This window comes from Malurus melanocephalus, unplaced genomic scaffold (genome assembly GCF_030028575.1).
Source record: "Malurus melanocephalus ecotype Western Australia unplaced genomic scaffold, MMel_1.1 scaffold_1038, whole genome shotgun sequence".
Taxonomy (NCBI): Eukaryota; Metazoa; Chordata; class Aves; order Passeriformes; family Maluridae; genus Malurus; species Malurus melanocephalus.
In genome coordinates, this window is record NW_026624270.1 from 55618 (window position 1) to 70160 (window position 14543).

At 46.3% G+C, this 14543-nt stretch overlaps 1 protein-coding gene, 1 long non-coding RNA gene and 2 other non-coding genes across 4 annotated transcripts; all 4 read left to right on the plus strand.

Annotated features, from left to right (window-relative positions):
• Positions 1-1740: 1740 nt before the first annotated feature.
• LOC130586017 (uncharacterized) lies at positions 1741-5480 on the plus strand. The gene is made up of 3 exons (XR_008966650.1): positions 1741-2036; positions 3312-3894; positions 4666-5480. It is a non-coding gene; the product is annotated as an uncharacterized LOC130586017 (long non-coding RNA).
• A 2258-nt stretch (positions 5481-7738) lies between these two features.
• Positions 7739-13952, plus strand: CCT6A (chaperonin containing TCP1 subunit 6A). Its single transcript, XM_057386724.1, has 14 exons — positions 7739-7913; positions 8215-8278; positions 8857-8991; positions 9580-9753; positions 9894-9997; positions 10642-10752; positions 11216-11375; positions 11623-11705; positions 12053-12149; positions 12352-12499; positions 12774-12907; positions 13021-13123; positions 13409-13481; positions 13625-13952. The coding sequence occupies exons 1-14, from the start codon at positions 7780-7782 to the stop codon at positions 13695-13697; spliced, it is 1593 nt and encodes a 530-aa protein (XP_057242707.1). The 5' UTR covers positions 7739-7779; the 3' UTR covers positions 13698-13952.
• On the plus strand, positions 9331-9462 carry LOC130586029 (small nucleolar RNA SNORA22). The gene has a single exon (XR_008966654.1). It is a non-coding gene; the product is annotated as a small nucleolar RNA SNORA22 (small nucleolar RNA).
• Positions 10378-10512, plus strand: LOC130586028 (small nucleolar RNA SNORA15). The gene has a single exon (XR_008966653.1). It is a non-coding gene; the product is annotated as a small nucleolar RNA SNORA15 (small nucleolar RNA).
• Positions 13953-14543: the final 591 nt, after the last annotated feature.

The window sequence follows — 14543 nt, forward strand, 5'->3', positions numbered from 1 at the left end:
TACAAAATCCACCAAACCCTTGGCCTTTGAGAACTTCAGTCAACCCATCAAGACATCCCATTTTTCATCACAGTCCCTGACAAAAGTTTATTTTCTTCCCTTTTAAACCTGTCCACTTCAATGTGTTGAGCACTTGTGCAGATCAGAAGCTTGAGGAGCATCTTCTTCCTCATCCCTGCTCACCTTGTGCTTCATCCTTTCATAGGGGAATTAATTCAGTATGGGTTTTGCTATTTACTGATCTATATTTCAGACAACAACTTCCTATTTATCTCACTTCCCAGAGTTTTGTAAAAATTTTTGTTTCTTTTAATCTCTTAGAGATCTCTGAGGCCATGTCTTCTATGATTGATCAGGGTTGCAGGTTCTTTTTCTGGGATAGGGGAAAAACACCATCAAACAGCACATTCTTAAGAATTAYGGATGTTTTTCTATCCTCTCATTTTTCATTTTCCTTTCACTAATGGTCAAAGCAGCAACAAGAACCTTTGGGTTTATTCCCAGGAATACTGGGATACAAAAGCCTTTATGAAAAATTAGCGTCATCTCCCTCAAATGTAAAACACACACTTCTCTTATCTGCTCTGAAGAAAAGAGAAAGCTCCGGTTCACTGCTAAAAGGTGGAAATGTGTGTGAGTGAAACCAGCCAGGCTGAGTGGTGGAACCTGTTGGGAACAGCCAGGAGCTGTGCCTGTAGGAGAGATCATGCCTGACAAACAGGGAGATGGGAATGAGCAGGGAACAGGGGCAACAAGTGATAGGAAAGGCAAAGGCAGCCACCAGACAGGACTTTTGTGGGGGCTAAATATTCCAGATAATATCCCAGATAATATCCCAGATAATATCCCAGATAATATCCCAGGAGATATCCCAGAAAAGCACCTCTGGGAAGGGCAAGAACACACCTGAACTGCAGTGTGGCAGAACCCTGCCCTGGGTGCACGGACACTGTAAAACTCCAGCCTAGACTTAGGATGSTGACCAAAGGATTATTTGGAGTTTTATCTTTTTCTGCCAAGATTACACTGGACATGTAAGAAATGCAGCCACAAACCATCAGCACAGCACATAAAAGAAACTGAAGTGACCGTGGACATCAAAACTTCCAAACTGGCCAGAGCCCAGYGGTGAGGTAAGACTTGGCAGTGCCTGGGCAGGTGACACGTGAATTCCACGTTTACTTTGCTGCAGCCTTGACTTGCCCCAGACTGCAGAGCCCCATGTTTGTGTTTGCAGTGAAATATCCCAGCTTYCCAAGCAGCAGGGCTGTGATTCCAGGCCAGCATCCCTGTGGCGTGACATTGGCGTCACGGTGTTCCAGCATGAGCCCTTGTGATGCAGAGCCACCATTGCCTCACTGTGTGGGGACACTGCTCTGTGACGTGATTGCTTGGGGACAACCTGGAATTTAGGTCTGGATTCACGTCCTTAAAATTTCATCTGTGCCAGAAATGCGTTATCGCTCCCAACGTTGGGAGCAGCAATGATGAAATGTTAACATTTTTTTCTCTCTGATACCCACAGTTCCCATATTCCTCTCCCTTCTGGATGTTCCTCACAACCATGACATGGAAGTTGTGATGGACTTTGCACTTTGATGCACAAATAAAGGAGTTAGAGGAAGAATTATTGTGAAGTCATAATTGGAATTAACCCTGACCTCTATTTATTTCATACAATAACTCTTTGAAAACAAGTTCAAACTGTTTTTTCTGTTGTCTAAAAACGACAAGTTGGGAGGGAAGAATTGCAGAAGTCAGCAGTAGCTCATCAGAGCAAAAAGAACTGAAGTTGTATAAAACCCTTCTATGGACAAATCTCAGCTGCAGCCAGGGAAGAGCAGTTTTTTTATTCCAGAGTGGTCCAGGCCTGTGCAGTTGGCAGAGATTAATTACTCCAAAATAGAGGRCATCTGATTGCTTCAAAGTGTAAATGTTTTAATGAGATGGGAAGGAAAAAGAAATTTTCACAAATAGTTTTTCCTTATGAAAAACACTGATATGGGATTTCTGATCTTGCTGCCACTGAATTTCAGGTAGGTAATCAATTCCTAATCTGTTTTGTTTTACATGCTGGAAATGCAGAAAACATTTCAACAGGCCTGATATAAAATATCCTGGGGAAAAGCTAGAAAAAAGAATATGGAGAAGAAAAAATGGGCAAAGAAGTGCCTAGAGAAGACATAAGAGTGACAGAGGGAGAGAGGAAGGATGAAACTTGAGATAAAAATGGAGAAAAAAAAGCAAATCACAAGGGAAAAGTGGAATTCCCATGAGAACTCCTTGCCTCCAGACTATGAAGTATTTCATTAGGCTGTTCCGAAAAAAAAATAATAAAGGAGACATTTTCACAAGAACTAAATCTCTTTCATAACAGACAGGGTGGAGTCACAGCAGCAAACACGGGAATTATGTAAGACCACATGGTAAAGGAAAACAACTGAAATCCTCTCTGTTTGCTGTCCCTTCAGAGRAGGGCACTTGCCTCACTGGGAAAAAGTGAAACATCCTCTGTATCCACACGAGRTGCAAATGGCAGCAGTAAGTGGTGCTTAGAACCGCAGGTGTTCTGGGGCTGTGAGCTTTTCAGGAGATCTCAAACCCCTCATTGTGACTACACCTCCCTTGTTGGCACATTGCAGCTTTCAGAAGTGCTGCCACGCTGCTCCTTTGCGTTATGTTCACACTTAATTGCTGTTAAAAATGATGATTAAGTGAATCTTAATGAAATATTACCCAGCACTCAGGAATATCTTTGTTTGCAAACAATTTCCGATTCACTTCCCCGTTTAATGTATTGAACAATCAGTGACATTAACAGAAGTTCAACCACTTTWAAGTCTCTCACTGAAGGGAAACTGCTGCTCAGATTTGAGAAAATAGTTCTTGAAACCTTTTTCAGGACCTTTTCCTACTCCAGGAGTGGTCCTGCTTTTAAGGACATTCCCAGGAGTATTTCCATGGTAGGAGTTTAAACAAATCACTTAATTCTCATTGTTTCTAGCCCTGTGTCTGTAAAATGGGATAAAACAGTGACACAGCTTTTCTGTGCTGAGCTTTCATCCTCAGAATTAGCAATGTTTTGAAAGCTTYAGAGGAAAGCTGATACATTTAAGCAGATTAGTAATATTTAAGCAAATTGTGTGAGAGTTTAATRTAAGTTTTAGAAGTTCAACCCATCCAGCCATAACTGAGTTTCTGTGGCTTGCAGGGTGAGAATAGGAAGATTCAGTCCTTAATCTCCTGGGTTTTCTTCTTTTTTTTTTATTTAGGTTTTTCTTTGACCTCTTGGATTTTCCTTTTTTTTTAAGGTTTTTGTTAAACCTCCCGCTCAGTTTGTAAAGGCAGCGGCACAAAGCTGCAAGTCAAGAGATGAACTGTTTGCAGCTCCATTATTTGCACAGCAGTGCCTCACAGTGAACTCAKTTCAGCACCTTGTGAAAAGCAGCTGAAAAGGGACAGAAGGAACCTGTTGGATGTTGACATCTACCTCCCAACTCTCCAATCCCCTCTCGCCTGTCCTGCCAAAATGCTGGCGCTCCCCCCGTGCCCGATTGCATCATTCATTCACGCCGCTGTTATAAAACAGCCACCAGGGCAGCACAGGCACAAGATCCTCCTCATTTTCCGTGCTGGGAATTTAAAAAAAAAAAAAAAAAAGAAACCCCACGGTGTTACGGATCTGCAAGGCAAACGCCAACCCCTTCCGACCTGCGAGAAAAGCAAAGCGCGATGTCAGTGACTTACAGGACTGAACTGTGGCTGCTGCCGCCGCTGGGAACCTCTTGGCTGCGCCGGGCAGGGAGGGATCAGCTTCAGTCACACAAACCCCACGCACGGGCTGCGCTGGAGCGGAGCCGCATTTTGCCGCTCAGCCCCTGATAAAAGTGCTGAGTAAGGCAGCGCGGGGGGTTTGTTTGAGGTGCTTGCACACATGGAAGAGGAGCAGTTCGCTGCCAGGGCAGGCAGGGGAGCTGTGACCGCCCCACGGCAGGGGAGGAGCCGCGGGCGAGGCGCGGGGAGCTGCGGGCACCGGGAACTCGCTCWGCCCTCCGTGGGCACCGAGARCTCGCTCAGCCCTCCGTGGGCACCGAGAGCTCGGGGGGCGAGCCCGGAGAAGGCTCCCAGAAGCAGCAGCCGCGAGTTGCTCCTGTCAGAAATCAGAGGCCAGGCAGGGATGCTGTTTTCGGGAGAAAAGACAGAATTTCTAAGATTTCAGTATCAGCTGTTGGTGCATCCCTGAGCAAAGTTACACACACAAATCACATCCAAAYTCGGCAAAAGCTCTGAAACAAAGGGAGAACGGTATGGGGAAAGGCTCTGTGTTGTCTCCCCAAATGCAGTGTTAAAAGCTATGGAAAAATTGCCAAACCTGCCCGTGCTTGTGTTTTGGCATCCCACGGCAGAGCTCCCCTCGCACCCTGCTGGRGTTAGAAAATGGGACAGTGCCAGCCCAGAAATTGTTTGGTTYAAGGTCAAGAAAGTCTGATTTAGCTGATTTAGCTGCTTTTGMTCACTTGTGACAGGAGTCCTGTGACTGGTTCTGCACCGCTGGATGCTCCAGTCACCCTCTGTGCATGACCTCTTTTGCCATCCCCTCAAAAGTCCATTTATTAATTAAAACTGATCACTTTTCGTGCCACTCCCTTAGGGGTTTTTTTTCAGAATTTCTCAGGACAYGACCATTTGTTTACAACATCATCTSTCAGTAACATCTTGAGTCAGGRTAAGATGGGACCAAGCCCCTCTGCTGCCAAGCTGGTGCTGTGGATCAGCAGCCCAGTGCTGTTTGTCAGCTTTATCGTGGCAGGACAGGATGTTGTTTAAAGCAGATTTAGAAATCATTTCTGTGAATAAGGTTAAAGGAAAACCCGTCTTGATAAAGATCAAAGAAAATGGCTTTTACTGAGAATCTCAGAGGGGTTTTTGCCAAGATAAGCAGTGCCTGGCTTGACTGAGAGAATTGCTGCTGAATATTTCATGAAGGATATTRCCTTTATTTGGCTTCGTTTAATGGACATGTTGGCTTTAAATTAGTTAAATATTTTGATTCTAACCTGGTGTAATCCGTTGAATTCATAGGGTAATTTAGTCTGGTAAGCATTTGCCCTGTATTTTTATTACACATAAAAAACAAATACACGGAAAATTTCCACTGCTAAGACTGAAAAAGGAAGAAAAGCTCATCCTGAAGGCTGAAAAATGCTGCAAAATGGGAATTTAATGTGAAGACGCTCGTGAGAAATGTTGCTATAACACAAAATAACCACCCTGAGGAATGTGAGCCAGCAAAGGAATGCAGAGAGCTCTGCCTGGGAGCTATATGAACAAGTTAAGGAATGAAATGATACAAACACAGCACCCAACTTTTGTATCATTATAGAACCTCGCCATTTGTCAAAAAAAAAAAAAAAAAAAGCAGAGACCACCTGCATGCAGGACTAGGATGTCTTTGAAAACAGCTTTTCCTTTTTTGTTTGTTTCCCTCCTATAAAAAAAAAAATTCAAACTGAATTTTCCCTGTATTTTCCTGCAGTAATAATTGCCCTCACAAACCTGAATCTGAACCACATCACTGCCAGCCCCACACAGCACAGGTGTTTTAGGATGGGTAATTCCTGCCTTTCCATAGGCACCAGCAAGGAAAACATAAAATATAATAAGCTTGCTCGTATGGGCTTGACAAGGCTGCCCTCTGCTGAGAACAGGCAAAAAAAAGGACAAATCAGAGAAGCAAGAACAACAAAATATTTGTGTGTGACCTGGGAGTTACAGAATYCAGGGCAGATCCAGGTGTTTTGACTGGACATTGCATCTCAGATATTTGTACTACGGCCCCGGGGCCAGGCTGGGTGGTTTGTTTTGTTTTATTGTGGTTTCAGCATCCCAACAAAGCAGAGATGAGATTTTAACCGAGTTCCAGAGCCAATAATGAAAGGCCAAGTGTGGCTCCCTGCGTTTTGCAATGTTTAATGTTTATTCTTAATGATTGCAATAACAGAGGAGAAAGCCCAGCCACTCCACTGGAGGCAGCATTAAAATATTTCACAAGACACCACTCAGCTAAACAAAAGAGGTCCAAACTTGTGCTGTAGGATATCCAAACACCATCTAATATATTTAWAAACCAAAATCCCAAGGATATCAGAGCTGTCCCTACCAGGGAGACAGACAGGCCACATGTGGGAGTTCTCCTCTCCTGCACAGCGTGGCATTTTGCCTGGAAACCTGAGATCCTCACCCAAAGCAGGTGCCACAGCCTGCAGCCAAACCCAGCCAGGCTGCCCTGACACTTGACACTGACTTTCCCTATCAAGCTCCCCCAAAATTCTGTGCAACAAAATAGCAGGCTCAGACTTTTCTCCTGGAGGTGGTGTGGAAACATGCTCAGCTCAAGCAATCCAGGGCTGCATCCAGAGCTCCCTGCTGCAAAAAAAAAAAAGTGGGATGGAGAGGGAGAGATTTCATAGAATTCACAGGTTTGGGTTGGAAGGGAACTTAAAGATAATCTTGTTTCAGCCCCATGCCATGGGCAGGGACACCTTCCACTATCCCAGGTTGCTCTAAGCCCTGTCCAACGTGGCTTTGGACACTGCCAGGGATGGAGCAACCACAGCTGCTTGGTGGGTGAGCGCTGGGGAAAAGTCTCTGTCTCCTCTGCACCAAATACTGACAAAATCCTGGCTCCAGGACCAGTTGTCCCTGTTTGATGTGGTCAGCACCCTCTGGAGCAGCTGGGCTGCAGAACATTGGGAACTGCCTGGGGATTATTCTGGGGTTGGGCACCTTCCTCATGCAATAACTGAAATAACAGGAGGGTTGTGTCACACCTGGTGTTGCCATGTGCTCTGACAGGTGTTCAGGGGACAAGCCCAGACGGGGCAATGTGGGATCCAAACTTGGTGCAATCTGTGCCCACAGGGATGAGGGACCACAGCAGGAACTTTCTCAAGATCCTCTCCAGGGTATATCTCCTGTCCYCTCTTTGAGAACCCAAAGACACAAATATTTCAGTGTCTCAAGTGTGAGAGCTGACAGGCCATGTAGGGCAAGCATCTCTGCACCCATCAAGGTTGCCTTGACAACAATATTTCCGGGTTTATTCCACAGGGAAACCTCTGCACGGCCTTAGGAGGGATCATCCCCATGCTTAGAACCCCTGGGAAGGGCTCAGTCCAGGAAAGCCGAGTACAAGGGGTGCACTGCGGGCTGTAGAGGCCCCGGCGCCCCACACATCAGCTTGTATGTTGTAAGAAGAYGAATTCTGATTAACCTCAACCCCGAATTTTAACCAAGAAACACTGATTATTAATCCAATCCACTTAACTATTAATTCTATCGGTCTACCATGAAATCACCGGGTTTAATTATTTATTCTCACAGTTCTGCGAGGCTGCTGGGGGTGTCCGTGATATGAGATAGTGGGTTAAACACCGACCACCTCTGCCCGTTCAGAGAGCTCCACACCGACCCCGCCCGTCCGCGCTCCCCTCACGGGCYGCTCTGGGGGCGGGGCCTCAGCGGCTAGCGGGGGGCGGGACCAGGCGGAGCGACAGGCGCTACAGCCAATAGGAATGCGGCTGGGGATTCAGCGAGCCAATGAGCGCCGGCGCTCTTCAGCGGCGGGAGCACTCGGAATGATCGATAGGCATTGTAGCCAATAAAAATGCAGCATGTCGCCAGCGGACCAATGGGAACGTCCGGAGAGTTCTAGAAGGGGCGGGCGGGAGGCGGGGCCGAGGTGCCCCCGCCCGGCGCGGCGCAGAGCGGAGCGCAGTCATGGCGGTGAAGGCGCTCAACCCCAAGGCTGAGGTGGCCCGTGCCCAGGCCGCGCTGGCCGTCAACATCAGCGCGGCCCGCGGGCTGCAGGACGTGCTCAGGACCAACCTGGGGCCCAAGGGCACCATGAAGATGTGAGGGAGCTCCCGCGCCTCTCGCCGCGGGTGGGGTTGGGGGGGAGCACGGCCTGAGGGGAGGCGTGAGGGGAGGCGGCCGGGGGATCGGGAGATGCGAAGGGGAACAAAGGCGGGGGCGGGAAGGTGAGAGGATGAGCGATGGAGGGATGGGGAGGGAGTGGCGCGGGCCTGCGGGCGCGCACGTGTTTTGGGGCCGGGGATGGGTGGATGAATGGAAGGGGAGGGAGCGGTGCGGGCCCGCGGCCCCACACGTGTTTTGGGGCCGGAGCGCTGCTCACCCGCCCGGTGCCGTCCGCAGGCTCGTGTCGGGGGCCGGAGACATCAAGCTGACCAAAGATGGCAACGTGCTCCTGCAGGAAATGGTGAGCTGGGGCTGATCCTCGCAGGGGGAATTCAGGGAGGGACGAACGCCTTTGGGTGAGGGGGGATCTCGTCTCCCACTGCCCCACCCTAATCCATCGAAAGCAAAATGTCCCTTGKGAGGCGGATAAAGAAGTAAGTGCAGTTTAAAGCAGTACTGTAAAGAAAATAATGTAAAAATATAAACGGCTCCATAAGARGTAAAATAAGCCAAAGGAGTAGCAAGCCAGCTAGGGTACTGATCGTTCAGGTTTAAATGAGTTAACTCTAAACACAATGGATTTAGTGCCAGCCTGTTTGTTGAATGGTGCATCCATTCCCTGTGAAGCTCATACAGCTAAAGACTAGTTTGGCTTTCAGAACTCAACTGCATATCTGAGGGGGAAACAGTGTTATATGGATTAATTCAATCCCCTTATTGTCACAATATTTGTTATTTGTTCAAACCTGTTGAATTGCCATAAACCATTAAAACATCACCTTCAATACTTTCTTAGCTGGTCCCAGATTTCTTTTTTGCTCTACCACTGCAAAATTTAAATTTTGAAATTTAACTCCTCAGCTTCTTATTTTTGTCTAGCAAATCCAACACCCCACGGCCTCCTTGATAGCAAAAGTAGCAACAGCACAGGATGACATCACTGGAGATGGCACCACCTCAAAYGTCCTGATCATTGGAGAACTCCTAAAGCAGGCAGATCTTTATATTTCTGAGGTATGTATGCAGTGTATTTTTTTGTATGTGGCTAAGTTGGAAGCTTCACTGAGACCCTTSAGCTTTTTTTTGTTTCACAAGTTAAATAAAAATGTATTTTTTCACTTTAAATTAGTGTATCAGGGAAGTTGTAAAAAGGGGAAAAAGCTGGAGAGGAGCACTTGTAACTTGTTGAAAATCAAACCCATTTAATGTGGATACTGTAGCTTTKCAGGTTTTGTGTGATACCTGSTGTTACTTTGTTTTGTGTGAGTCAAAACACTTCTTGTATGTGAAAAAGGAGCTCCTCCCTAAGGGCAGGTATTTGGGGTGTTGCGACTTCAGAACAAGACACTGATGCTGCACAGTGAACACCCAAGTGTGCTTTGTAGTTCCCTTGGTTTGAGTTCTGTGCTAAATTAATCTGTTCTTTTCCTCTGCATTGGAAGGATTTGCATTCCTTTTACATGTATTCAGAAGGACAGAACACCTTGTAGCATATTCTCAATGTTTTGACATTACATGGAATGTTGAAATCATGGGTTCTGTTTGTGGCAAAAGGATCATTTTGTCTTCCATTGTCCAATGATTTCTCTTCCCTTGCCTTAGGGTTTGCACCCTMGAATAGTAGCAGAAGGATTTGAGATTGCCAAGGAGAAAGCACTTGAGGTTTTGGAGCAGGTCAAAGTATCCAAGGAGATGGACAGGGAGACCCTCATAGATGTTGCCAGGACATCCCTCCGAACTAAAGTCCACGCTGAGCTTGCTGACATCCTGACAGAGGTGAGTGTCCCTGTTTGTGTGAGGATATYCAGCTTTTAAAGTGCTGGAGTAATCACTTAAGTGAATGGAGAGAAAGATGTGAACTTGCACGTTAGAAAATTAATGCTACTTTGGGACATTTGCCCTCCCCTCTGTTCCAGGCTGTGGTAGATTCTGTCCTGACAGTCAGAAAACCAGGAGAGCCCATTGACCTGTACATGGTGGAAATCATGGAGATGAAACACAAATCAGAGACAGACACTACGTAAGTCAGGAGGATCGTTGAGCTTCAGTTGAATGGGGCCCTGAGGCTGGAGTAGCCTGGGGAGTTCTGGTTTCTAAAACCTAAAGCTGCCACTGGACAAGCTGCTGGGGAGGGGCTGAAAGAAAGGCAGAAACACAGATTTTAGCCAGAAATCTCTTGGCAGAAGTTTCTCAGTCACAGAACTAGATTCCCTGAAAAAATTATTGAATAGCAAAGAGTAACACTGGCTTAAGCTTTTGAAAAACAGCGTTGGATAAATACTCTTTTTTCTTAATAATAATGTTTGTGGCTTGATTATGCTTTAGGTCAGCATCTGTTAAATGTAAAATAACACTTAATAAATGGAAACTGGATTCCATAGGCTTTCTATTCCCCTGTGTGCATGGATGAATTCTGCACTAGCTTTCCTCAGTAGCTAATGCAGTCAGACACCATGCCAGAGCAAATTCCTTTTTCACTGTGCCTGGTGTGCTTCTTTATGGGAATGGGCATGCCCTTGGAAGGGGAATACACAATCCTTGTTTGCTCCCAACACAAGTGCCCAGCCAGTTTGGGCTGGACCAGTTGTATTCTCTGACCAGCCTGCACTCCATGAAATCACATATTTGTGTACGTTGACACAGAAATGGTTTTTAATCTTGCAGGCTGATCAGGGGGCTGGTTCTGGATCACGGAGCTCGCCACCCTGACATGAAGAAAAGAGTGGAAGATGCTTTTATCCTTACCTGCAATGTGTCTCTGGAGTATGAGAAAACGTGAGTACACAGCAAATGCCCRTGTCATAAGGACTTTTATTTAAGATGTGGTTGAATACCAACCAGAAGGACTGTTAAGGTAAAAGATGATGCCCCTTCTGCAGGCCTTTTGGGAAAGGTGGTGGGTGAAAAAATGTCAGTGAGAGACAGAGCTTCACAGTGGCTTTTATTTTGTTGTGTGATCACAGAAAGGCTGAAAGTCCTTCCTTTCTTGGGAATAATTTGGTATCTAGAACAAACACATAAATACACTTTAGGGTTCTCTCTGTTTCAAGTGTACCTTAATTTTTGAAGTGGAAAAGCTCTGAACTAGAGTGAAACAGCAGTGTGGATTGGGGGAAATTGTTTAGGGTTGATTTCTRTAGAATGTGACTGAAAGGCTCATTSTTTWTGCTGAAGTTTATTTCTGCAGCAGAAAGGAAGTTTTCTCACTGCTTTTTTGTGGKKTTTTTTTCCCCTTCAGAGAGGTGAGCTCTGGATTCTTCTATAAAAGTGCTGAAGAGAGRGAGAAGTTGGTGAAAGCAGAAAGAAAGTTCATTGAAGACAGAGTCAACAAAATCATAGAGTTGAAAAAAAAAGCCTGTGGCGACTCCGACAAAGGATTTGTTGTGATCAACCAGAAGGTGAGATGAAGGGTCTGACTAAAAATTAATTTGGAATTCTGGCTTCCTTGGGAAGCCATGTGCTGTGTGACTCAGCTGGTACACTTATGGAGACAGAATTAGCTAAATTTAGGCTGGTACTTCTGAATTTAATGTACATTTCCTACTTGAGATGTTCTTTGAGCCTTGAGGAAGAACTTAGTGTCAGACAGAGAGAAAGTGGTTTTAGCTTTGTCTTTATCCTKATGGTCACTTYCTTCATTTCCAGGGAATTGACCCGTATTCCTTGGATGCACTTGCCAAAGAGGGAATAGTTGCTTTGAGGAGAGCTAAAAGGAGGAACATGGAAAGGTGAGCTTTTGGGAGGGGAGAGGGTCCAACCTGCTCTTCCAAACAGACAGGGAGTCAAGTCTGGTTTAAATCCACCTATATGGACTTGACTAAAAATCCTATTTCAATCTGTCCAGTTCTTCTGGTGTCACCCTGAGCAGTCTGTACAGGCTGCAGAAAGGGCAGTGTGAGCTCTCAGGATGCTTCAGAGGAGACTTAATTCTACAAGTTTGATTCTTAAAGAGCTCTTCCACGAACAGAAACAAGCTGTTCCAGACCTAGTATCTACATGCTGAAATCCTGCACTTCTTGTCAATGACTTTGGGTTTTATTGAATATAAAGCTGAGCTGTCCATGTTCTCTGGCAGACTGACCCTGGCCTGYGGTGGCACTGCCATGAACTCCGTGGAGGATCTCACTCCTGACTGCCTGGGGCACGCAGGCCTTGTCTACGAGTACACCCTGGTGAGTATGAGCAGGTCTTTGAAGAGAAGGAATTTGAAGAGTACTGAATTAAAACCTCATGGAAATAAAGTCCTGCAAGTCCTGCTGCTTCTCATAAGTGCTGTCAGTGCAGAGCTGAGCCTGAAACCATCCAGTTTATTTATTTTTGWACATATTGATGAAGCAAGTGTCTGAGAAGCAAACATAACCTTGTTTTCCACAGGGAGAGGAGAAATACACCTTCATTGAGAAGTGTGAGAACCCTCGCTCCGTGACCCTGCTCATCAGGGGCCCCAACAAGCACACRCTCACCCAGATCAAGGACGCAGTCAGGGATGGGCTGCGGGCTGTGAAAAATGCTATTGAGGATGGTGAGTTCCATTCCTGTTCATCATRTTAAGGACCTGTAGAAACTCATCCCAAAATTAGGGAATTACAGTCAGTTTCTAGGGTACCTACTCCAATCCAAACCCAAGCTAAGTGTGAGGTGTTTTTCTAGTTCTGCCACCTTGTATTTGCAAGGAGCTGATAGCTGTACAAGTACTCACCTGTTCAGGTACAAGATATGGAAGGAAGAGATCAAACTGCCCTAAAAATGAGCTGTTAAATTGAAATAGGTGCTGACTGTAGAGGTTTCCCTTGCAGGATGTGTGGTGCCAGGAGCAGGGGCACTGGAGGTGGCAGTAGCCAATGCTCTTGTGAAACACAAAYCCAGCGTGAAGGGAAGAGCCCAGCTCGGAGTTCAGGCTTTTGCCGATGCTTTGCTCATCATTCCTAAGGTATGAGGAGCTTCTGGGTGCTAAAGTGGCTTTAAAGCACACACAGACTAATTGCTTTTTCTGCTGGAGGGCACTGGAATTACCAATATGAAGCAATCTCTGTTCTGCGGCAGGTGCTCGCGCAGAACTCAGGCTACGATCCCCAGGAGACGCTGGTGAAGGTCCAGGCAGAGCATGTGGAGTCGGGGCAGCTCACCGGGGTTGATCTCAACACTGGTAAGGACTCCCTCAGCCACAGGGTGATGCTCCAGTTAGAACCTGGCTCGGCTCTGTGAAGAACAAAGTTGCTCTGAATGCAGAAAGGTTCTGCCTTTATTGATAAAAAGCTGCAAAAAAGCCTTGGCAGGTGTCCTGGCTTCAGTTGTACTTCAGTGCATTCTGGTTTGAGGTTTTTAGAGGATAAAGCACATGGGAAGACTACAGTGMGGGATATCAGATGGCAGCAGAAAGTTCTCTGTGTGAGCTCCTGGTTATTTAAAGGCTGTTTCACTTGTGTTGCAGGGGAGCCAATGGTGGCTGCAGCAGCTGGGATCTGGGATAATTACAATGTCAAAAAGCAGCTGCTTCATTCATGGTAAGGGTGACAGGATTTCACTTGAAACAGCAYTCTGTTCTCATGAGGTAAAACTGGGGCATCCCAGGCACAGGAAGATGTCTCCAAGCACAAAAATTAAGCTGAGTTTGTTAATTGTAACACTACTTATTTCTCATTTCTAGCACGGTGATTGCCAGCAATATTCTCTTGGTGGATGAAATCATGCGAGCTGGAATGTCCTCTCTGAAGGGCTGAGCTGSAGCTGCTCTTGGCATGGAATTTCTCCAAGGAATCCACCGCAGGGCCCCGTCCTTGGCTGTGGTGGAGCTCCCAGCGCCAGAAGTCATTCTGCTGGGAGGGGTAGCCCCTTTGGTAAACAYGGCCACTCAAAATCTTAGCAACTTAATCAAAGATTTGGCTCTAAAAAGGAGTTATTTATTTTTGATTTCACTGAACTGTACGGCTGGAGTTGCTTTCCATTTTTACCCAATAAACTGTTCTGTTCTGTGCTTTGGCTGGCTGTTCTTTAACCTTCACCCCATCCTGAACATTCTGCAGGGAAGGGGCTGCATTCCTCAGTCCCACTCTTGGGAATTTTGTGAAACAACTGCTCCAGAGTGTGCTGGGGGAACAGGGTGGGATCAGTTGTGGAATTTGTTCAGTCAATAAAAGCTGGATTAAGTCAGTCATTTAACGGTTTTGTACTTGCTTGTGAATAAAACTTGAGTTTGCTGACTGCAGAAGGGCTTAAATTTGGATGAAGGACCTRTTCAAAGTTGGAATCCTTGTCTTAAGGGGTGGGTTTTTAACACTGGGTTWAAGTGTTTATGGACAGTGAGTGGTAGAGCAGGTCTAGAGAGAGCTGTGGGTTTGTGGGAGAACGGGCTCCTGCACTCTGAAATGATTTTCCCCACTTCCAGCGGTGCTTTGTGTGAAGTTCCTCGCACTGAGTATRAACGAAACCTTAAGAAAACCTGCTCAAACACTATAAAAAGCCCCCTTAGTGCGGGAGGATTGCGGGTGGCCCCGGTGCCAGGCAGTTTTACCCCCCCTACGCAGCTGCTGTGACAGAAACGCCCCTTTCCTACAGAACGGATGTCC